Here is a 25,674-nt window from a genome sequence, read left to right as displayed (position 1 = left end):
AGAAAAGAGCGTGATAGAACGGACATGAGAAACAATAGATGATGTTTGGGGCACTGGGCGCAGCAGTTCCCTTCACCTCGCCTTGCAGGTCAAAAAGGATCTTTATGTAACCTGCAGCTATCGGGTGACACAGGTAAGGCCGTTGGAATGTCTCGGCATGTACAGCACGGTCAGGACCACAAAGGAGGGGAAAGACTGCCTCCAGTTTCAAAAAAGGAGGTGCCCACCTATTGTAAGACAGTGCTGGAAGGACATATGACATATGTCCTATTTTTAGTTGGTCAATTGAAGACGACAATGTGCCTCATCTATAAAGATCTTTTTATTGGTTAACCGGCTTCACGAGTCAGACAGCTGGCAACCTACATCATTGTGCATTATTAATTTACTACATATTTAAGCATATTTCAATGGATCGAATTTATGACTATGAATGTTGTGCAGCTGTTTACCGGTTATTACCTCTGACTTTACCCGAGAATTAGCACAGTCACATATTTTATAATTGTATAACTTTGCTTAAAAGTTATTTGTTTTATGTTTCTATGAGAGATATAGAATGGTCAACTAAAACCACAATGTGCTAACTTTCCTTCAAGCAAACATTGTTTGTTATTAGGATGGATAAGTCAAAATAAAAATGTGTTAATCTGAAAATCATCACACCCTGGAAACAAATGTGTTGCTTTATACATACAGCAACAAACGCAAAAAAAACCCCACAAACTGGAGACCAGCCCTGGAAATAAAGCTGTTATTCCACATCATCCAAAAGCAAACAGAAATGTTAACAGATGACAGAAACGATGCTAATCAGGCAATGAAGTATATTGGTCTTTATTGGTTATGGCAAGTCTGAGGTGAAATGGTCATTTGGACTGTTTGGATTGAAGCTGAGTCTTTAAACACAAAATCATAACAAATAATTCTGAAGTCCAGCTGTCTGGGCTGTCTCAGTGCTGGAGGTGCGAGGACCACCGTGGCATTACTCACCTCCTCGTCCAAGTTGCTGTTCTCCTGTATGACCCTGATCCAGGCCAGCATGTCCTCGCGGTCCTCGGCCTGGAACAGGTACTCGCAGTCCGACGTGGTCAGCCTCAGCACGTTCTTGCGCTTGGTGTCGCTGTACGAGATGTCGATGAGGCACGCCTTGATGCTGATCGGGAGCGGCTCGTCCGCCGTTTGGCAGTTGGCGTGAGCGTGCCCTTCCTTTTTGTCCTTGTACAGGCAGAGGTAGTGACCCCGCAACACGGCGTACATCTGCTTCCACGGCCGCATGCCGCCCCCGACACGCTGCGGAAATAGGCCATGGGAGAAGAGACGACACGTTTAACACAGAAAAATAGAGGGAATTAAGCATAACCTTCCATTCAGTGATTGCTGAAAATGCTCCTATTGTCACAATCGCAGCACATAAACCCCGCCTTTGGGACAATATGAAACCTCGTACAAAAGAGGTCAAAGGCACTGTTTGAAAACAAGGGCAGAGCAACTCGTGTTTACAAACCGAGGAGCGGAGTAGGTCACGTAATGAATATATACCCTTGGCAGGCTGATGTTTAGTGTGTCAGTGTGTGAGTTATATGAAGTTGAGGGAGTACACACCTTTCCTTTATCTGTGTGAAGCTGCTTAAAATGCAGCAGACCCTCCTTGGTGGCGTCACAGAAAACGTCTGATGACGAATCCCTCCTTGAACCAGAATCTTCTGACGACCTGTCCACCGCCTGAAAGCAAGACAACCAGAGACTGGAGACAAAGAGCACTGACACCAATCTAACATCAGTCAAATGTCAAGGCGAAAAATAAAAATACGCAGATAAAATGGATAAATTAATCACAAAAGGTGTCCTCTATTTCCCTGATATCTTCAGATAAACTCCCAAATGGTAAAAGCTGATACAATGACCACATGGTCGGCAGGAATAGAAGGCTTACCTTTCTCAGACTTTTCAGACCAGGTATCAGAGACTTCCTAAATGGAAGAGAGAGCAATGTAAACATGTCAGTAAAAGCGTAGTTACTGCAGGCAGGTAGTAGAAAGTATGATTGATCTAAATGCATGTTAAAAGTAGACATTGTACTATTTTCCTGTCGGACGTGTTCATGATGCTTGTTCTGCAGGCGTTTAAGTTCACCTATCTGACTCAATTACTCAATATGAGGAAGAACATGTCGTACATACAAAGGCCTCAGTCTGGTTCAAGAAAATTCAGACAGGGACGATATAGTGCCAAAAGCAACCAGCTACACTTTCATGACAGAAAATTATCCTATAGTGGTCCAGGAGTGGTTAATGGGAGTAATCGAGTTAAGACAGGACAGCTTTGTGAACATGACCTTTTGTTTTTTGGGTGAACGTGTCCGGCTTACCCTCTGCTTTCTTCCCGGTAGTTGTCGAGGCCTTCATCGTACGACTTGGACCGCTCGGTTTTCGTACCAGAATCTGACTCAATAATTGTGAGACGGAGAGAATCTAATAAGAGAGGGTCACATGGTTTATTTGGAAGCGTCCGTGGATGTTTTGACGAAATGAAGAAGTAGCGCTAGGGAAAACACACAAACCTTGGTCGTGTGACAGCTGTCGTCGGATGAGCGGGGACGGAGACGTGGGGCTGGGCGGGAGGGTGGTGATGAGTGGCGTTCCGGAGATCACGGCACAGGCGGGAATGTGTGCGCTGTCCAGGTCAAGGCTGGGGCTCGACGGTTCGTCTGAGGACAGAAACGTGGAGGCCGAGTTAATTAAACTTGCACAGCGAGCAGCTGGAACACAGTCGAGCTTTACGGCTCATTGCAAACCGAAAACATGAGCGCAAAATCATCAGGGCCGAGGGTTTGGAAACTGCAGCTGTTGGCTCTATCATTACACTAACTACCTACTTCAACAATACTTTGGGCTGCATGACTATGAGTGGAACCCAAAGACATCTGCTAAGAGCATCCTGAACACAGCACATTATTTGATCAATATTAGTGTTATTTGTGTTTAAAGGACATTTTGTCAAATTACTAGTGGAAAAATGTTTTACTTTTCTGAATTGGAAATCAACACACAACTCAAAACTACTTCTTTTTTATGGTAGAGTATTGTGAATTAAAATGCCCCCAAAAAAACAAAGGTTTGAATTATGTTTGCTCTCGATACCAGAATAGATTTATCAGTTTATCAGTACCAGACAATAGTAAAAAGAAGCGATAAGCGGTAAGGCAGTGAAAGCAAAGTGATGCAGACTCAGACGGTAGATATGTGTTTCAGTAGTGATAAGCTGCTCCACGCCTCTAGCTTCAAACACAGAGATGCAGTGTGCCATAATATTACATAAGACTATGTCACATAGTGCGATAGGCCACATCGGCTTAATGGCGCACCCTGAAAACAAATGAGCAGCAATGTACATGGTGGAAAATGGCAGAAATTAATGTTATCAAGCAGGTGACAGCAAAATTGTCAAAGTATTTTTTTCTTCCTTTTACAACAATGCAGAGTTAAGCTTAAATTATTTTATCACGTCATGTTGAAACCAGGTGCACTAAATTGAATATTCTGTCATAAAATGTCATTGTCAAATAGAAATCTGTGAGAAACGAGGAAAGAACACACATTGGATTCCTTGAGATGCCAAAGCACTGAGGCAAATGTTCCACTTTCAATGGCACACTTTAATATGAAACATCTGACGTGCTTGTTAGTCGAGTACAGATTACTGCTGCTAAATCTCTTTTTCCTTTAAAACCTCAAAGACATCTCCCATGACACTGCCAACCTCATTTCTGCCCGGGCAGCCAGATGCCTATTGCATCTAATCACTTGTTTATACACCTCCAACTCAGTTTCTGGGAAGACGAGGCCAGCCAGCGATCTTTGACACGTATCATTACATTTCGTTTTCATCGGGGATGCCGGTTTTTGGCACCAATGGTGATTTTTGCTTTGAAGAGAAGAAGCAGAGCAGTGCAGACCTGTGAATGTGTAGAGAAAATCAGATTTTTTTTTCTTTACTGTACCTGTGTCTATGTGTGATAAATGTGAGATTAACCTCACAATTAATGAGATCCAAATTATTCAGATGATCAGTTTATAGTGTTATTGTGAAATTGAATACCAATGTTGAAAGTTTCATCTTGAAAAACACAACATTGACGCTGTGACATGCGACATCATATGCCTCTAAAGTTGCTTTACATGAGAAAAGGCTGAAGCGTCAAAGTTCCTGAGCAGCTTCTGTTTTTAAAGCCATAATATGTAAATGCAGTGTTGAACTCCACACGGCCAGAGGGAGGAAAAAAAAAAAACCTTGCAAAAAAACATGAGTGGACGTGACTTTTTGCATGTACTTCAGCGGCACCATTCGTACGCCGTTCCCAGCACCAAATGTTTGGCAGACGGCTAATGCACAGCAGTTGTTCCACTTATTGTTTGGAAGCGTACTATGAAATCTAATTGAAGCAGATTGCTGCAGGAATGCTCTTATTTCTCCGTTATGTCACAGTCCATTAGGACGACGTTCTTAGGTTTCTTTCTTTGCTCAACCCTGGGGGAAATACGAGACGTTTCAGAGCGACTGTGTGTGTGTGTGCGCTGACTCGATGATGATGTGTGTGTGTACGCAGTGACTGTATGTTTCTGTGCCGCCCTACTCGGATGCCAAAGGGCGGCTTGAATACGTCATGCTTGCCTGCAGTCCAGTGTCATGCTGTCATATAATCCTGACACAATGTCAAAACCCAGAGTTCAAAATACCACAAGGAAACGATTTCTTCTGGCTTTTAAATATTTATAGAGCATATTTTCTCTGTGACTGTAACTTACACCGTGGGCGGGAAGGGTAGTGTCCGAATAAGATGCAGTGAGTTGCATGGCACAACTGCATTTATTTACATTTTATGCATTTTTGAATCAACGTGAGCTATGATGATTGGAACACATGAGAAGCAGTGGCGTCTGGGAAAGAAATAGATTACAGAAAAATAAAATAACTTTAGAAGTCTAGATTAGACAACAATCATATGGTATGTATGCAGATGGATCCCAGTGAAAAAGTCTTTCTCTCTTCTTGTACTTTATCAGAGATGAATTGTGAAGACACACTTCTACTTTTATTTATATAATTATTTCATTTATAAAACACAGCAAGAAATGAAGAACGATCCAAGCTTTAAACAGAGAATCAGAAACTCTTTAACTAAAGGCCACGAATCAAGACCACACTATTGCATTATTATTATTATACACTACTATACACTATCAAGCTATTGCTTCTGTTTTAAAGGTTCCTACCTTTGTAAGTCGGTGACATTAGTTAAGTCTTCCAGTGTTCCGCCTCACTGCATTATGTAACATATGAAATATGTTGAGTAACCTCATTGTGAGTAATGGGCAGGTGTCTTTGTGATTCAACATGTACATATAATGTGCTTAAAAGACAGGTCTTACTACAAGTTTTCAGATATTTTATAATTTTTTTGCCACTATTTTTCCGTATCTTGAGTGCAATGATACTCAAAATTCTTAGTAATAACAACCAAAACATATATTAATAATATCAAAACATCTTAGTAGATGAATGCTTTGGGAATTTTATTAACTCACACTATTGATTTGATTTGTGTTAAATATAGTGCTCGTTAGATAAACTTCTTAGAGACATAGAGACCTATGCAGAAAGATTTTAAAAATGCTGGATTATTCCACTGTGTAATAGTGTAAACAGGATGGGAATGATATATAAACCCAGAGAAAAATTCTAAATGTGATCATTTTAAGGTGTGGATGCCAATTAATGAAACTGAACTCAACAGTAATGGCTGGAGATTTCCCTTGCAACTCCATTAACAAGGATAGTTTGATAGTAATAACACTTTCTTCATATAAATGTTCAAGCTTGTTATATTTCCAGATCAATTATATATACATTTCTTACTTTAACTGTATTTTGTGAAATTCTTATGTTCTGTTTTATTGCACTCATTTATCTTAATCACTTTGTGGTTTTTATCTGTAAAATGCGCTTTATAAATAAACTTTACTTACTTACTTGCATACTTACTTATATAATACATAATCTTGTGGAACTTTTGTTTTATCCAATCACATTTTCAACTGTCTTTTATGAACAATATTTACATTAAAACGTATTTGAAGTGTCATCAGTGATGCATTCAAGCATAAACACTTCAACCCCAACAGACCTTCAGGTCACTGTAGTGGCCAGCGATTAGAGGAAGCTTACCTATGAAGGGGATTGAATCCAGGGAGTCATCCAGGTTGTTGGAGCCAGATTTTTGCTGCAACTCTCCGAGCCTCCTGAGATTTTCCCGGCTGGACATCCAGCACATGGCTCCATCTGCAGAACCTGCCTTCACCAATGGTGCTGACCTATGAATCACTCCACCGAGTTTGTCATTAACAGCTAGCACGTAAGAAGGAGGGCGGATATGAGTGGATGCAGAGTGTTTGTCCCTTCTTAGGACGACAACTGTGGCGTCAGGCCCTTCCACCCCCTCTGACATGCCACCGTTAGTCCTTACAAGGGTACCAGTGGAGCTAGAGAATTCTTTGACCTTTGGCTTTTGGGTCATAGTGCTATTGGAAGTGGAGGAATTGGTGGAAACTGTGCTTTGTAGCTGTCTTTGCATGGGCAGTTTAGAGGAAGTACCAGAGCAAGAGGAGGATCTGGCTGCCAGCCCAGCCTCTGGCCGGTTCTCCATCTTCAGACTGTCTGCCCTGCCCCTGAGCTGCAGGAGAGGAGGGGATGGGTAGCCCAGATGGTTGCCCATGATGTTAACTCTTTGGTCTTTAAGAGGATCTGTGGCTTTACTGGGTGGTAGAGCAGGCGAAGGGTCCAAGATGGAGTTTTTGACAGGCAGACGGGAAGGTCTCATTATGAGACCGTCTGTCCGCGATGGTATTGCAGAGTCTGTCGTACCTTTAACAATCACAGGAGCAGCTGGAGAAGGGTTCAACGGTATGCCTAATCGTCCTTCGTCCTCCTGTCCAGAGACTGTCCTGCTCAGATGAGGTAAAGCTCTCACGCCCGATCCCTGCCTACCCACCCGGGCATCCTCTCCTCGGCACACCAGCAGCCTGTCTCCTAATCCCACCCTATCCCCAGAGATCCCAACACCTGGCTCTCCCTGCTGCTGGCCCAGGTAGTCACAGGACCGTGCCCGAGCTTTGGGGACTCCCGTGGGGGTGGAGAAAGGCAGAGCGTCCTGGGAAGCGCTACGAGGCCAATTCCTGGGCGGTATTGTTCGTTCTGTGCCGAGCTTCTCCTGTGACACACTACGCAATGGAACCGTAACTGTAGCACCCTGACCACCTGCGTCCATCCCTCGGTCATTGGAAGTGCTTCTTCGTCTGACCTGTGAGGCTAAAGCCCCTCGTTGCCCAGCACACACTGTGGGGGGAGTACGCTGCTGGGTGTAGGCAGAGCTGGAGTTAGCGGCTGCTCGTAAGCTGTCGAGGCGCTCCTGGATGGTGCGACAGCCGTACGTGTGCAGCCTCTTAGCATCAATATAGTCCTTATATGTGGTGTAGTTTTTCCAGTCAATGTTCTGATGTGGAGAGGTGGAGGGGGCCGTGGTAGAGGGAGAGCAGTGATTGGCATTGGGTGAGATGGCAGTGGAGAACACATCAGGTGAGGTGGCAGTGAGATTGGCTCGTAGAGGTGGGGAGAGGGGGTCACTATAAACTGCAGGAGGTCGAGACGTCGTGGGAGGGGTGTACGTAGGGGTTCCTGGGGGATGAGAAGAGGGGTATTGCAACTGAGCACCCCCGGGTACAGAGGGAATCACAGGTTTGGGTCTGACTGGGGCCGGATCTGCTGAAGGCCACCGGTTTTCCTCTGTCCTGTGGCTGGGCCCAGCCCGAGCCATCCGCGACCCCCTATCGACAGCATCAGGCGACATTGGCACCGTCCTTGTGCTCTCGGTACAGACACACACCGCCATCTGAGACTTTGACGTCTGCGGTGGAGGAGGAGACGGCGGAACAGGGATTTCCACCCGATAGCTCTTCTCCGCAGCGCCCCCTCGCCTTCCTGCCCCTTGCCCCGGCCCTCGGGCGCTCTCGCTGACTGCGGCAGGCTCCGATGGCTGGGCCATGCCTGCAGCCTTCACTTCTATCCGAGGGTAGCATATAGGAGGGGGCTCTGGGATGTTCTGGGCATTTCCGCTGTATGCCTCATTTCCTTTGAGGTATGCATCTTGGGAATATGCCTGCAAGAGATTACAGGACATTATATCACTTCAACGGATGAGGTGGAGAGAATATTTTAACCTTTTTTAAAAGATACAATAAGAGCATAAAATGCTTTTGCAAGGTGTCACACTATACAAACAATTGCTGTGAATGTAAATATAACCAACAAGGCAGCGAGCAATCTATTTCTCAGTTGCCAACACTAAGTGATTGATTCACTGGCAGATTTCATGCAGATGGTCACATTCATCATTACAGTGAAATCATGTTTGTTTACTATATTAAAACAGGAAAAAGACCAGGTATGCGTCAGTGTTTTTGTTGCTGCAACTCTTCAAACTGTAAGTGACAGATGCAGGCGGTGGATGAACAGCACATTAACAGCAGACACAATCCCGCAGTGTCATTTTTCCTTGAAACGTCTCTGTTTAACAGTTACTAAATCTCTTTCCTGGGAGACCGTGAGCAAACTTTACACTGTGTCATGACACAAATTAACCACCCTGAAACAGACCAGATGTGGATAAGTGGAGGGAAAAGCAGAGTGCCAGAGAAGGAAACCAGAGGAGAAAGAAAGCTGGAGCAGTTTCAGAAAGAAACCCGGTGCAGCCAGAGCGAGCGTCAAGCTGGCAGAGGCATACCCACCTTTGGTCCAGGAGAGTGCGCCCGGAGGCAAGAGGAGAGAGAGAATGGGGGTCTCCTTTGTCTGCTGCTGGCGACTAACGTTACCTCTGTTAGCATGGCTCCACAATTCCACAGTCTCTGTTAAAACTGAGCTATTTGAATCCTGGTCTATTGAAGTACTGGCTTTCGAGGAGGAAAAAAAAACTAAAACAAAAACAGCTCCTGGGAGGTGGTATGTTGTCATCCTTCCAGTGCACCGGCTCTCAGGGAAATGACAGGGAGTGAGTGGTGGACTTTAATCGATAGCACTCTACCTGAAGTGTCAGGTTACAGCCGCACTGACATCTTCTGCCGGGTGACTCCCACAAGGTCTGCACCGGGCAGTGCAGTTAAATAGAAACCTATTGCTTGATTATGGAAAGTACGGGCAAACAGATGACTTCAAACCATTTGTTTTCGCAGCCCACACGCTTCCCCTCAATGACCCAAATACACTCCTGCATTGCCAAAGGGGGAATATGTTTTAACCGTTTGCCAGCACTGACGTGCAAATGTGAAAAGACAAGCTATGAATGTGGCGTAATGTAATAAAGAGACGTGAATCACCAGAAGAGGGGTGAGTGGATTAGTGAGTATCGTTTCCCTCCTTACCAGAGCAGTGATATCCCTGGAAAACTGCAGTCCACAGGTTAGATAAGGGCAAGCAGAGAGAAAGAGAAGGGAATAAAGAGAAGTAAACAGGTGAGAACAAAGGGGTTAAAAGTGGCGCAACCCCCGTCGATGGAGGCAACTTCTCCGGCATGAGCAAATCTAAAAATAAAACCTGAACAGAGGAGAGAAATGAGAGAAAGGCTCCACTTCAGCATCCATCTCAGATGTGCTGCAATTTACCAACATTTACCCTCAACTACTTCCACAGCATCTCCACTGCTGTCACAACACACTGCCACATGTATGCTGTTGGCTTTTCCTCCTTCCTTCCATGCTTTCCTCTCACTACGTCAATCTCACCTGCTCACTCGGTCATCTCCCCTCCCCCTCTCTGGCTCCTCAAGCATCTTTCTCCTGCGACTCTGTCAGCTTCTCGCTCATCCCACATAAGATGCTCCTGTCACACTTTCGCTTTTGCATGATCTGCGCTAGTTTCTGCTGCTGTAAACAGTGTTCAGAGAGGAGTCAGCTGACTGAGGCTGCACTCCCTCTGGTCGTGAGCATCTCACAAAACAGACTCAGAGACACAGTATGATGCATTCGTCACTTTAAGCCTTCTGCTATAATTAATCTTATTTTTCAGATCAGAGAGGTAAAATATGTCCATGAAGAAACAGTTACATATGCATGTGTATATAGTATTGTCTGTTATTTATGGGGTCTGATTTACTGGGTGGGATAGGGAATATTTACAAGGTTAGATAGTTCATGTGGTTTCAGACAGCACTGCATCATCTACTTAGCTTCTTATTACAAATATATCGAAATACAATCATACTGTCAGACTTGTCAGTATGACAAGTTTGTATACACTCAATACATCATTGGCTGATGAAATGTCACGCTGAATAATAAAATGAATTTTGACTTGTTCCATTGTCTGATTTTATTCACCTATCACCATCAAAATGTACTTTAGAAAGAGCATTTTTATACACTCATAACTGACTGTAGTTCAAAACCTGAATTCCATTCTCACACAGAGTGGTTCAGTAAACAATCAAACCAAACATCGCACCACATCAGACTCTGAAATCCATGAGGGCAAACAGCTGATTGCTTCACTGAAATTCATGGGCCTTGTGAGCGCTGAGACTCATTCCAAAACGCCAAGAGCAACTTTCTGTGGCTTTTGGTAGAACTGCAGCCAAAATGACTAAGCTATGCGAGGAATTCAGCCACACAGAGGGAGCCGACTTTCTGCATCCAGAAAGAGTTTCCCAGAAAGAGGTGAGAAATGAGTGAGGCGACATTATTTTCTCATCTGTGGGGCTCTGAACCCTGACAGTAATCCTTGCTCACTGTGATCCTGCTGTAATTTGCTGTAATCACCACACTTCAATAACATCTCAAGGATAAACAACAGAATTACTAAAGAATGATAAGTTCCATTCAGGTTTGGCCAATATGAATATATCTTTCACTAAAAACTGACATGTTACATCAGTTCTTGTATTGAATTTTGTGTGATTTTGTTTGGTTGATTGCAATTCAAATCATTGCGACAAAGCCAAGACGGGTAAAGCTACGCCCAAATGCAAAGCAGTTGCATCACATGCATCGTGCACAGTATTTTCCACGTCATACGTAATTCCCCACTGACTTAACGCAATCCAGCCAGAGAGCGACAGAGGGCCCGCAAAACCCGGCTATGGCCTATATGATGTTTATTTTGTCATTCACTTAAGCTACGTGGGCCATTTGCCTCCACTGTCTCCATTTTTGTAGAAGACCTGAGGTGTGAATCACTCATTTTTGGAGATTTACCGAGCATTTTTTTATTCAGGAGAAAGTTGTGACTGATTGTGTGAAGGACTTGAATGAATGAATGGCAATGTGCATCCTGTTGGAACGATTGCATAAGTACAGGTCAAGCTTTTAGATTAAAGCAAAACAAACTAGTGAAATGCTTCACATAAATAAGTCTCATTTAGTGGAGATGTTTTGAGCAGAGGATTAAATTGACAAACGGCCCTGACTTGTGAAATTTCCAAAACAGCAAATTATCCATTATTGGGACAGTAGGTTTTGGTTTTTCTTCAAAGTTATTGAAAAAAAAAATACCACTTAACAGTGAAGATTTCACAAGAAGCCTATAAGATAACCTGACTACTCATATTATTATTGTTATTATCACTTGATGCAGTTCTATTTAATGACCAGAGAGGTCATAGAAACAACAAATATTTTTTTTAACACACCCTGAGGTGTAAACGTGTCAAATGTGTGGGATAGGAAGTTAAAAACTTTCTTTGTGTAGAAAACCTATTTCCTGTTCCAACAGGTGAGATGACAATGAGATCCACCAGTTCTTCCACTCATTGGTGACGATCAGAACCGCAGCGAGTGCACTGGATATGTATTGTCTGTAAGTGCTTCTAAATGGCACATTTCAAAGAGCACTTTCAATACTCAGCAATGAATGAATGCTCACCAGCTGCAAAATGTCCTCATCCTTTGGCATTACACACAGCTCCAGCGAGGCATCACTGGTGGAGCGAGACAGAGGGAGGCTGTTACAAAACGGGGCTTGAACTGATCACACTTCAACAAGTAAACAGGTTTTAGTGTAGAATGACTCCTTTAATAGCCGCAGTTTAATGGAGTGAAGTTGAATGTGGCCTTGTTGGCAAAAACGAAAATTATTCTACCGGTGTATTTCACAAATTCTTTGTTGTTATTAGGCCACAAACATGCAGCAGAAGAGATTCGATCTTCGGACTTGGCTGATTCCAACCTCAAAGTTAAATCTCACCTGTTCTGGATCAAGGCGATGACTTGTGAGTACGTCTTTCCAATGATGCTCTCGCCATTCACCTTCACTATCCGATCCCCTGGATTGCAAAAAACAGCATAAATCACACGTTTTATTCCACACAGCAGCTCAGAAACACTGTGTTATAACTAGTCAAAAGAAAGCACTCTGGAATCACTGCCTCTGCCACAAACGCTCATCCTCCAGTAGAATGTGTTTGTGTTAGGCTCCGGCTCCATTCAAGCTTTCTGAAGATCGCCATCTTACAGGAAGAGAGGCGAGGTAAAAACCCGATAATTGTGGGAAAACGCTGCTCTCATGCTGTCCCGGGAGAGAAGACGAGCAGATAAAAGCAGACAGCGCAGAGGGCTTGTCCCGACCACTTACCATTTCCTGTAACACAGACTGCCAACCTGGCAGTAATGCTGAACTTCACACAACACCTCCGAATAGTTATTTTTGTAAACCAGATTTGACTTTCTTGGGTTATTTCGGTCTCTGCTGGCTTAAAATTAGAAGTGATCCATATTTTATCAAGTGACTGGAAACAGGGGGAGACATAGACAAACAGAACTAAGCGAAGGTTGTGTTACACTTCGTTCAGCCTCCCATGTAGGAGGCATCCGTTATTTTGTAACCCATATCTGTTTTGCTTGGCGGCTCACGAGGAAGTGGAGTCACTCACTACCTACAGCACAGACCAGAAGGAAAAATCTTGGCCATCTCAGACGGCGCTCTGAGGTCAAATGTGAGACGTTCAAAGTTAATCATGAGATCTGCCGGTTATCATGCGGCGTGCGATGCTCCCAGAGGACGACTTCGTGTGTGCATGTGTGTGTGTGTGTGTGTGTGTGTGTGTGTGTGTATGTACCTGTACAGAGTCCAGCTCCGTGGGCGGGGCCTCCCTCCTTCACTTGCTTGACGAAAATGGTGTCCATTGGCTCCAGACGGTTCCTCTGTCTCCCTGGCAACGACGGAGAGGGAAAAAGAGGGAGAGCGAGCGGTGAGGCGATTGGTCACACAGCAAGGAGAATCGGCAACAGAGTCACAACTAGGCCAAGCCGAACAGGGAAACTGCTACAGCCTTGCTGTGTTTACACACTGAAACAACACACAGATCAGTCTACTGCCAGAGTATTTTAAATTCTTTAGAAAAAGTTCACAAATATCTATCTGGCCTCTGTGGGCAGGTTACATGGTGGGCAGTCCATCACAGGACAGATGCAGAGAGAAGAACATTCACCAAGATTACTAGAACAACTCCAATCACTTTCAATCACTTTCAATACACATTAAAGAACTGCCTTCATCTTAGGAAAAAGGACAGAAACAGTAATTTATTCACTCCACATTTGTAACCATTCAACAGCTGAAAAACCTGAATAAATGGACTTGATACAATCTTAACAGTTCCAACTAAACAACCATGTTTTTGATCTATATTATTATCCAATTGCGGGGCTCTATGATAAAGTACTTCCCTATGCTCATTGACCAATGCAAACAGCAGTTTTCAAGATTAATGTACTGTGTGTACCGTTTGTTTACACACACATACACACAGTTTGTCAGTCTTCTAACACCACCATGCTTCAGTCTGGGAGCCTGATCTTACAAACTATGAGAAGCAATGTATATTTTATTTGCTAGAAATGTGCATGTTTGGGATCTTGCCAGCCGGTACCGACAGTCTGATAAGCGCACACTGATAGAAACCTCTTCATCCATGATGACCTTGATTGCTCTCAAAATGAGATGGAGTGATCTCAGGTGCAGTGCGAGTGCATTCCAGATGGAAGGGAACAGGAAGCGGCTACACTATTGATCAACTCAATATGTGTCATAAATCAATGCCGGCGAGTTTCTTGTTATTTTCAGGCAGCAGCGTAGAGCCGACATACACACAACTTTTGTACTATCTACCCAACTCACACGAAACAAGAAAGGAGGAAGATTTCTTTATAAAACAATTTCACCTTGTACGTATTTCTTTTATTCATGACTTGCTCTCAATGATTACCAGGGCGTCAAAACTGTGCCAAGGTAAACGCATGCAGTTGGTAAAGATTGCACTTTGATTGGTTTGTGAGACATTACACCTGCAGCACACCTTCGGATGATTAAGAGATTATATCCATCCTGTGTGAACTATGCAGATTATCCAGTGTTGAAATAGTTAAAGGAGACGTGAACAAATGTATCCAAATGTACAATCCCAAGATTTAAGATGGGATGTCATGATTTTTTATCACCGTACCCCTCTTCATTAAAAATGTGTATTTACCCCATGTTGGAGTTGAATATCCTTGTGTGGTGGTCTTGTTTTCCCCACAGCAACAGTCGCGTCTAAAGCTGCAGATCACTCTTGTTTTAAGTCAAATGTAATAAACTTGTATTGTTAAGTATAATATTACAGCCAAACTCGCACTACAGAGTTTGAAGTCTCACCCATTACAATGCCAGTATGACTAATGAAAGTAAATGTGAAGCTGGAACCTTGATCTGTTTGGCATTTCTGTTGGAAAATGTCTGCTGGAAAACCCCGATCAACATGTTTTTCTTGCATTTTACTTTAAATTACAAAGCATTCAAGGATGTGTTATTTTCCATTCCTGGGTAAGCTTTGTGACAGAATATATCCACGTGCAAATTTGTCTCTAAAATTAGATGAAAATTCATCATCGTTTGTCTTGAAACCCTTCCTCACATTCAAATCAGAGCACATCAGTTCTCTTGCATCTGACTGAGGACAGCGGGGAGAGGTCACAGTGTGCTGACATGGCTGCATGTAAAACAAGCCACAAGGGGGGTTAGATTCATATGGAGAACCAGGCAGGCAGCACACGATGTTGTGTTATGCGCAACGAGGCAAGCCACTCGAGAAAATGCAGCTGATATTGTGTTGAAAATACTTGTAGAGAGAAGAGAAACTCCTGCAATAAATTCATGAAGATGACATTACTGTGCTTGGGAATCTAAGCAAGACAGAAAATGTCTTTCCCTGAGACATATTTCACAATCTCACAGCACGTCAGCCGCCTCTCACACCCTGCAGGCTTGTAGGAAGTGCAGCATCACAGCTCACACTGTTCATCATAGACATGCCTTTTTCATGCCCCGAGCAGCAGAAACAAGCATTTACTCGCCACAGGCTACTTGGATATTCACTGCACTGCAGAGTCCTCAACAGCTGCTGCAGGTCCGGTTTGTTGCTTCAGTAACATTTTATGTCGGGACCCTCACCCTTTAAGAAAAAAACATGTGTGCTGCGAGTATCCAATCATAGATAGATGCCTCTCTGCTAGGAGGAAACAGTCAAATGCATCCAGCAGGGAATGTGACATTCAAAGTGTGTCACCTCAGATGTCCTCTCCCCCATGCCAGCTTCGCTGCTGCATTTGTTGAGGGACTCCATGTCCCCCTTGTGGAAGGAAATGTCATGACATGGGATTAACATGCATGGCCTGCAATGTATTAAATGATAGATTATCTGTAGAATTACATCTAATAAACACAGCAACAAAGACAGTTTAAATAAGATCTGACTGATTAGTTTCTAACACCCTGGTTTATTCAGACCTCACCAGAGTAAATATGGGAATTATGACAAAACCACAAATCAGTAAATGCCAAAATAGTGCATTTCTGAAAGAGATTTAAAAGAAGAATCCAAGATTTTCCTAACTTAAAGCCAAAGACTCCCACCTTTCTTTAAAGATTAATATATATATCAATGTAACAAGCTGCTCCTACCAGACTTAACAACCATAAAGTCCTGAGCTAACCATGCAAAGTAGTAATCAACAAGACCATTACACAACCTAAACAAAAATTTTATTGGATTTAACTTTGCAGATAAAGGATTTTTTTTAGTACAATCAGGCAGAAAAGTTGGCATCTCTAAAAAAAAATCAAACATACATTTTCAATATATAGAGTAAAACTTTAAAAAAAGAACAATTCAAAGCCAGTGTTTTGACAGTCTCACTGCATCCACAATCTTTTCATTCACCCTGAATGAATACATCCACTGGGCTTCGCCAGCAGCAGCTGCAGGCCTCTTGTTCTTCCAGCAGAAGGCAGCAGAGGCTGTGAAGTGACAGTCTCTCAGGAACAAAACACTCCTGTGGGTCAAACCCTGTGTTTACGCTCTTGTCTACCCTGGTTGTGAGAACAAATTACCAGCCGACTGATGGCAGGACAAAAACCTCACACGCTGCAGTGGCGCTTCAGCGTTTCAGCAGGATGAAAACCTGCACTGATGAATGAAGACGTAACACTACGGGACGCAATTCGGGCCATGACTGACCTGCAGGTAAAGATGTCCACAAACATTAATCTCTCTCCTTCATCCCTCACTCTCTTTCTCTCACGAAGTCAGATTCCCAATCTAAAGCCAATCTCACTGAGCTCCGACTCTGCAGCACAAATTGGATTCTGGAAGTTTCCATGCCCCTGCAGCTGGAGGAGCAGGATTAAATGTGCAAATCTAAAGCTTTGGATATTTTTTTTTTTTTTAATGCTCCCAACTGTCTTAGCGAAAGCATAAACTACTGTGTGGATTAATGCAATAAATCAGTCTCCAAATGACTTTGGCCTGGTCCAAAAACACAAAATGAGGAGTTGAATAACCACAGCAGCAGCTCCTGGGTGGTACTTGAGGGGAAAAAAAAGTTTTACTGGTGGACCAAACACTAAATACTTCCACTTTGATTCAAGCTCAAAATAAACATGTGTATACTGAAAACGGATCTGCCCTAAAATACATGGGAATAACTGTGGATATTTACTTTCAAAACTGCAGTAAAAGGCATTTTTACAACATTAACAGCCATGAGTAGGGTGGTGGGTGGAGGAGCCCTCCCGACAGAAGTTGAACTCCATCCTGCATTATGGGAAATGAGAGAAGAACTATGATGGTATAATGACAATGCAACATCGTGTGATGCAAGAGGAAATAGGTTGCCGTTTTCACAGGGACGTTTTTCTTGTACAGATATGCTTCGGTTGGAAATAATATATATCCATTAAAGTGGAATTTGTATACATATGAATGTCAAGGATAATTTCCATGGTCAATCCTTATTCATTTGGGATTTAAAACACTAAAGTCACAACAAACTCTGATACCAACATGAATTAATGTTTTCTGGAGTTAAGGAGGTAAAAACAAATGAGAAATTAATGAAGAAATTCAATGGGCATGAAACTGCAGATGTTTTTATCCACTGCAAATGTCTATGCAGTGTTTGTAACTGAATAGAACTGAAGAGCTTTTTTATGAAACACAATTACACCACAACTTTATCATAAATTGAACAAAACAAAAATAACAAGCCCACGACTGATGATGAGGATTAAATAAATGAACACAATGTGTAATCCCCGTGTGACAAGACTGGACACCAGCCAGCTGATCACAGTGAAGTAGGTTTTTGATGTATTATGTATTATTCTGATGGCTGGATACTGAGCAACATCCGAGGGATGGACAGCCAATGAAAACACACCTCTTGGGTAAACTTAGGTTGAATTTGCATATATTTAAATGTTCATTAGTGGGCACTGTCACTTCTTGATTAATTGGTGGAAAAAAAATGGGAGAATGGTGTGTGATATTTTAGCTTGTAAATATGTTCCACTGTTGTTATTTTCTCGACAAATAGAAAAAGTTCTGCTAAAAAATCTGCTCCCTCTGCAATGATGCTTTAATGCCGATTCTCATTTATTTGGACATTTGTAACTAGATTTAAAGGCTTGAGCTGACAAGTCTGTTTGCTTACACTCTGAGCAAAACGACAAAGTGAACACATATAAGCTCCAACACTAACTAAATCAAACCGGACTTGCGTATTTCTCAGCGGTTTTGCAGTGGAGAGCCGTTCTCTGGTGTGAGCGAGTGCCAGCGCTGCTCTCTCTTGGCTCTGCTCCCTGACTGCACAGCTGGGCCTGGTTGTGTGGGCCAGCTCCCCGCTCCCCCCCCGTTGTTTTGGGTTAGATAATGTTGTTCTACAGAGGGCCGGGCCCGCTGCATTAACCCTGGCGTAATGCTGCGCTGTGTCCAACTCTTTACCATTCGTGTCACTCCCACCAAAGAACAACCTCACTTTCATGCAAAAATAGTGGGGATGAAAAAAACAAAAAACAAAAAAAAAACACACGGGAAACTATGCAAACGTGTCAAGCGTTTCCAACACCAAAGGGATTGATGGCTATCTGTGGCAGCTCACTTCCAGCTGAGAATGATGAAAATGCACATAATCGTGGCAGAAAATGCCCCCCCCCGCTCCTTCCCCCGTCGCGTGGGAAGGTCAAAGCATGAGTGCACTTCAAATAATTCCACAAACATTCAAAGACACAGTGTGTTTTATAGCCAGAAAATAAATACTGTAACTCTGCCTCTGCTTCTTCCCTTCCCAGCCACACATTCTGTATACAGTTCACACACACCGGTCCAAACACAACTCTGCTCTGAAAGCCTAAACTCTGCTCAAAGCACCTGCTCACCCGATTCCTGACCTCGGTCACACACTCAACAAACCCACATCCTCGCAAACTGCGCCAGCTGATGGGAGAATTTACCCGTAAGGCTTCGCTCCCAGATTTAAACGCAGGTGCGTCAATGCTCACAAGCCGCAGTTTGTCGAGCTGAAGCAGTCAGTACGACTCAAAGCTCCTCTTATCGCTGCGAAAGGGACAGATTCAAAAGGGACGGATGCCGAGACACATAGTTTAAGACTGAAGCCACATTTACATGACAATGAGACACGAAAGACTTTAAAGTTGCAAAAACATAAAGCATTTTTTGACAACCATTTGGTACAGATCGATATAAAGTCTCAACTGGGACCCACCCAAAACATTCCTGTCCTTTAATATCTCTCAGCATGGCAGCTATTGGTGTGTGAGTGTAGGACTGATCGTGTTAACTTTTCCATTACTGTGCATTTACAAAATAATACAAAACACAGAAATTAAATGACATAAACATCCAAGACAAAATATATCTGATGCTTTTGTTTTATTTGTGTTAAAAGCTAAAACTGTCTGACAAGGAGGTTTCAGGTCATTTGAGGGAACAAGTGACAAAACATCTGGAGACAGATGGGCTTTTTGCTTGTTTCTCAGTTCCTAAGAAACAGTCTAAATGAGCTCAAACTCTTCACAGGAACACTGGAAGTTAAATTGTAGCTTGACAACAACTCACAGGCAGAGCAAAAGGACTGTCAAGCTTTAGAAAACTGCATGTTGAACAAACAGTGGATGTAGTAAAGAAATGCCGCATTCAACAAGTGCGGGCAATTAAAATGCCTGCGCAGTGCAAATAAGCAGGTCTGTCACGTTAGCGGCTAACGCAACTTGAGATAATGTGCAGTTGCAGCATCAACATGATAGACCTCGAAAACAAGACGGCGCCCTAGTAACATGAATTCTTAAGATTTCTACAGTCCTGACCTGCACTACAAGAAAAATGCAGGGGGGAGTTGTTGTACATATTGTAAAGGATTTTTCAAACAACTGATTCCAAACAAAGTGCTTTTATTTTTTTGCATTCTGTGTGTGGAAGTGCTTGCCGTCAGTTGTCTAATGCTGCAGCTATTATGTGGGGAACTTAATGAGTTCCTCTGCATGGACTCCAGGCAGGAATGTAGGGTCAGTCAGGATGTATTGGCAGGTATTATTGTGCCTCGTCAAATTCTTTTGCAGAAAAATGTGGAAAATTAGTCGACACACCTGCTATAAGCCAAACAAATCAAAATTTGGTTTGGAAGAGAATGTAAAATGTATCATCTGTTTATCTGACATGACCGACCTAAACACTCCAATGAGCAATCAGCAGATACTTTGACCTCAGTGCTGTTCTTCCAACTTCTACCACAAAAATGTAAAAAATGCAAATGCATGCCAAAACTGCACTTGCTTTATGGCATTTTCAAGCGTGAACCAGTAATAGGCTTCAGTAATAATCCTGGAGTGGAAAACTTTGACTCCTCCTTCCGCTGGTCACTGCAACTGCAAAACATCACAGGCGCCACTGCAGCTTGCTTGACGTAGCCGTAAACTGTGTTTAAATTGTCCATGGTCTGCGTGAAATGACTTGTTTCCCTATCAGAATATGACTGACTCGGCTCAATAACAAGCTTGAGATACCACACAACTGAAGTATTTCACATTTGCTCAAGCGGGCGTGGAGCTAAAGTGGAGGTTAACTGGCATAGTGGGCATCTGATGGGCAATGCTCAGTCCGAATAGCACGTGATCATCCGGCTAGGGCGACAATGTCTCAGCAGAGACGAGATTTAAGAAGTGCACTGACTTATAGAGCGAACTTGAGGTTTTAATGGTCTATGTCAGTGGTTATTCAAGCAGGCACGTATGAATCACTGTTGGGGAATTAAACTTGCAGCCAAATAGAAATGAGGAAAAAAAAGAAGAAGAATGTGATTAAAATGAAACTGCATTTGATGAGTTCAATGATGGGCCAAATGAGAAAGAGCAAAAAATAAGGGGGGCGGGGGGGGTGATGGCTGGAAAGGCAACATGAGAAACAGACTGAGGGAGAGAAAAAGCAAAAGGACAAAACTTTGGCCACGGCTTTGTTAAAAAAGGTGGGGCAACGAATAAGCCCACTGGAGGATACGGGGGAATTCTGTTTGCTTGTGCTGCATTACGTCCCCTCTGCAGAGTTTATGGGAAAGAACAGAAACTCAAGTGAAAGAATAAGAGGGGAGGAAACAAAGAAGTGTCTACAGAGAAGTTTCACATTGAATGAAAAACAAATATTTGAACAGATGGAGAAATTTTATGTTGCTTCCCTGGCTGCGCTGTGGTGCCACGGTTTCATAAACACCACACAAAACTCCTCACTCTGATTTTGGCCTTTGGAAAACTTGCTAAAATACACAAGTGAATAGAAAAGACATACAGGAAAGGGAGAGAGGGGATAGAGACAGGGCAGGGAGGGAAGAGGAGAGGAAGTGAGATAGAGAGGACGATTTGGGATTGGTATGTACACAACCGCTGCAAAAAGGAAATAAACAGATCCACATTTCAGGCACACAAAGAAGCAATGCTGTTTTCGTGTTTCCAAGATGCAACCCGCTGCATACATACTGTACATCAGTGTATGGGGCTCTGTGTCTGTGCTTTCTGGAGGTTTGAAGTATTTCCAGCAGCAACACCCAGCTAGTCAACATGCGGTCAGTCATTCCCCCTCCTCCACCTCCTCTCAAACATTCACAAACACACACATGCCTGGAGTCGAGCAAATAAACTGCACTGTGAACCTCTCAGGCCCAGCTAGTTTTTTTTCTTCTCTTTTTAAACATTGAAATAATGAAGCACATGGGACTTACTATCTGTCTGGGTTTGTGTGATTAAGCGTGTGTATGTGTGTGTGTGTGTGTGTGTGTGTGTCCACATGGCTTGCAGATGACGCTAAACGGATGTTTTGGCTGTCACGATTGTGATTGTGACCAGCAGTGTCCACGGTTGTCGCAAAGCAACAACAACTATTTGTAGACATCTGTTAGAAATAACACTTGAGTACAATGTGTAGAAAGTACAACGATCGCTGGTTCTCCCAATCTCTTTGTGCACCAGGAAAGGAAGAAAGTTAAACCTGGCACCACTTTTTTTGAGTTGTTAAAGTGTTCAGGAAATGAAGTTTAAAGGGGGAAAAAAAATCAAGAAAGTTCCAATAGTTGAATCAATAATAAATGTAAAAAAGCAGTTTTTTCTTGATTCACAGCAGTCTTTGGTAAGTTTCTCTGCCTTGACAGGCAAATTCTTTAAGTTTTTGGAGACTCAGCAAACAATCAGAGGAACCATGTGTTTTGTTGAAAACTGCAGTTTTTAAAGTCAGTAAAATAAATGTAAAGCTGGGAGCAAAATTCAAGAAGTAGAGTTTATTCTTCTCCCTAAAGATCTTATTTCTTCAGTAAGCTAAATGAATTGATTTTGAAGATAACAGGGTTTTTTTCTATTTGAGCGACACTCATTTCATCCTGAATGACTGACAGTGCACCAGTACCAGTGCTGTGACCCAGACTTAATGAAAGAGACATAGAATAAGATAAAATCACATTGCATTCACAGTGCATTGTACTGGGTTATAAGTTCTGCACATAAATGTAAGATTTTCTGATGCAACACCCTTCAATCTTTCACCATTAAACAAGCAGAAACTGAGGTTTGGCTTCATCGGGTTTGCAGTAACACTGATACTGACGTAGCATGTCATCATGTAGAAGAAGAATGTTTTTTTTCACTGGAATATAACCACTTTTTTTTTGTGGGGGGGGGTCCATTCAGCATTGAGTTACACAGTTAAGTAAAGGTCACCTATGTTTTGAAATAATTTTAAGACCAGTGCATTTTGATTTATTAAGAAATAGATCTGATGGTGGACATTATACACAAGTCTTTTGGTTCCTCTTTCCAGTTTGAATTCTTGATGGGTTAAGCTCCTCCGGTTGTGGTCCCTCGGGACACTTCCTGATATCGGTTTCACATCATCCCACTACCTGCATCATCACTATTACGGGGTCTCGCCACCCGCCGAGAGGCAGAGACGCTTTCACGAGCGGCTGGAGGGCAGCCAAGTGACTTCTGAAGGAGGGCAGGTCTCCAGGTGAGGATCATTATTCACCACGTTACCGGAGATGAATGTTTCTGGCGCACTTACCACATAAGGTTTAATGACACACAAATATGTTCGCATGGGAGTTTTACGTGACCTCTTCCGAGTGGCGTCTCGCAGAGGACTTCAGAAAATGGCACAATACTGCCACGCAAGAATGCACAGACACTTACCCTTAAAGGGTTTCCTCTTGCCACAGTAAGGCTCAATGTGTGTGTGTGTGTGTGTGTGTGCATGTATTGTTTAATGTTTTTAGGCCTGTGTTGAATGAGACGGGTGGACGAGGAGAAGCTAAGGAGGTTGGGATGAGGGCAGAGTGAGGAATGTGACACCACAAGCCAAGAGGAATGATGAGGGACACTTACAGGAATCTCTCAATTTCCCGTCCATTGGCATTGAGGAGTCAGCTTTATCGCAAATCGCTCCCCTCACCCTTCCTTAAACGGAGGATTTTTCACTCTCGCTGTATGCTCACGCCGGAATTATTTGCCGACACACACCTGGTAGAACTTTAGGGCCATTACAAGCATAGAAAACAAGCTAATGATGGTTATTTACTCCTTTTTCTGCCTTCAGACGACAATCTGCAATACAGAAGCTTACAGAAAAATTCTGACCTTTATTATTACAACGGATGATTTGGTGAAGATGATACTTAGACTTTACTTATATGAACACTTTCAAACAGCTTGAGAGGCCTGACATTTCATGCAATTTTTCTTGATGCATTTTTTTGCCATTGTGCTTTGATCAAATGGAGTATTTTTACCTTATTATGAAGATTTGTCTCTTTTCCAGTGTTTCCTAAATCTAAGCACAATCACAAACAGTGTGCCCACAATTGGAGTTGTGGTTACATTAATTGTTTTTCTGTGGATCAGTGGAAACACGAGCAACAATGTGCACATAAATGACTCAAACTACAGGTTCCAGGAACTTTTGGTCAAAATAAAATTTTGGCACATATTTTGTTTGTATGTCACATTTGCTACACTGAAATACAGGATATAAGTTCCCTTGTAGGATCACTACCCTGCAGCAAAAGAAACAAATTTGAAGGCAGTTTATTTACATGTATTTGTTTTTTTTCAAAGCTTCAGAAAGCCAATAGAACCACATGTGTGTGCAGATGTAGGGGTGCTTAAGAATGCTTCTGAAGAGGAGCAGCAGGGCCATCCTCCTGCGTGCATGCTGGGCTGCAGACGTGAGCGGAATACTGAAGGCCTGGAATGACAGGCCGGATGCGCCGAGGAATGCTGAGGCCTCGCCAAGCTAACCGCACATGCAGCTCAGGGCTGCCACTCTAAAGAGAAACGACTTCAAACGGCAAAACGCAGCATGAGACACAACCTGCCAGCCTGACGGCACACGTAGAATACAAAGCAAACCCACCATGATGTTTTCCTAAGGACTGTACCTCCATTGCCTGATGAAATTGGTGCTTTTATCAAGGAACTGATGGGGCGGAATTATCCGCATTACTGAGGCGTTCAAACAAAGACACACACAGAGTCATCAAAATGCATCACTTTCTACCTACAAGTCATGAGAATATGTTCACGTAATAGAATGTCAATCTTAATTTGATCTGCGATTCTAGGGAGCGTCTGAAGATGGGGAAAGACTAAATGGTTTCTATCTCCTTGTCATTGAAACACCTGAGCTCCAGACTCACACACTCAGCTTGATGCAGCAATTAATTAAGTGAATAATTGTTTTTTCACACTTACCTCGACTGCCATTTTCATCATCCTGGAAGAAAAAAAAACAAAACAAAGAAACAAATGTCAGTCTATCTGTGGTTTAATTAGAATTAATTTTGTTCTCATAGAGAACAAATGCATGTAAATACACAACAATACAGCAGATACTGATAATGTTCTTCTTCAAAGGACCAAAAATGAGTAAATTATTGAAATAGGTTTAAAAACCAAATTATTTGGGCCTTTTACAAAAAATTTGGATGAATAGTTGCCAGCTAGAGTATCTCAAATAATAGAATTAACTATTTTTCTTCTTCTTTCTTCAAAAAAAGGCAGTGCTATCAATAGAAAAGCTTGGGTTTTTATTTAAAGAGCCAACTTCAATGGAAATAGCAACCTTATCTATCGCAACTAAATGCACAAGGCATGTAGAACATACACAAAACAGTTGATTAGAAATGATCAAAGAGCAATAAATCACTGATAATCATAATGATGATTATAATAAATAATAAAAACAATAAGCAATAAAACAATCCACAGAGAAAAAGAGCATTCATCATCATCAAATAGAGATCTGGTCTGTGACAGTTTTGAGAATTAAAAACAAAACAAAAAACAAAACACTTTCTACCCATATCCCCCCCCCCCCCCCCCCCCCCCCTTGTTTCCTAAACACATAAAACCTTAATTTCCCTCAGACTGCAGTTAAATTCCACACTCGCCGCTTTAATCCGCCTCCCCTCTCTGACACATATGTTCTCCATGCATCCTTTAAGACTCTGCACTCTCCTCAAGCTTTTCTTAAGACGGCCTGACCCTCCTCAATCTAACCCCAATATCCCCGCACTGCGATTAGTCAAGAGCCGCGATCCAAAGGCCCGAAAAGCAATTACGATGAGGAAAGACGAATGTGCCAGCATGATGGGCTATTTTAACCCCTTCACTTTGTCAGCCGAGGTTACATAATTCTGGGGCTGGTTGAGGTCTAACAGTGAGCGTGGCCCGAGGTTTCACTCACACTTCGCAGAAACACATCTT

The 25,674-nt window shown here is 42.7% G+C and overlaps 1 protein-coding gene across 4 annotated transcripts in view; it reads right to left on the bottom strand.

Moving 5' to 3' along the window:
- Positions 1-25,674, bottom strand: part of arhgap21a (Rho GTPase activating protein 21a) — a 79,802-nt gene that overhangs the window by 10,405 nt on the left and 43,723 nt on the right. For 3 of the 4 annotated variants that reach the window (XM_080514879.1, XM_080514877.1, XM_080514880.1), the window contains exons 3-12: positions 24,661-24,682; positions 13,160-13,252; positions 12,289-12,367; positions 11,968-12,022; positions 6,229-8,215; positions 2,564-2,710; positions 2,372-2,474; positions 1,937-1,973; positions 1,606-1,725; positions 994-1,293 (exon numbers count right to left, since the gene is read on the bottom strand). In XM_080514879.1, the coding sequence (XP_080371005.1) occupies positions 994-1,293; positions 1,606-1,725; positions 1,937-1,973; positions 2,372-2,474; positions 2,564-2,710; positions 6,229-8,215; positions 11,968-12,022; positions 12,289-12,367; positions 13,160-13,252; positions 24,661-24,682 (2,943 nt within the window). The remainder of the gene's footprint in view (positions 1-993; positions 1,294-1,605; positions 1,726-1,936; positions 1,974-2,371; positions 2,475-2,563; positions 2,711-6,228; positions 8,216-11,967; positions 12,023-12,288; positions 12,368-13,159; positions 13,253-24,660; positions 24,683-25,674) is intronic. The other variant, XM_080514878.1, reaches the window with a different exon arrangement.

This window comes from Blennius ocellaris, assembly GCF_963422515.1.
Source record: "Blennius ocellaris genome assembly, chromosome: 19".
NCBI classification, from domain to species: Eukaryota; Metazoa; Chordata; class Actinopteri; order Blenniiformes; family Blenniidae; genus Blennius; species Blennius ocellaris.
The sequence above is the reverse complement of the archived record's forward strand: the minus strand, read 5'-3'. Positions and strand labels throughout refer to the sequence as shown.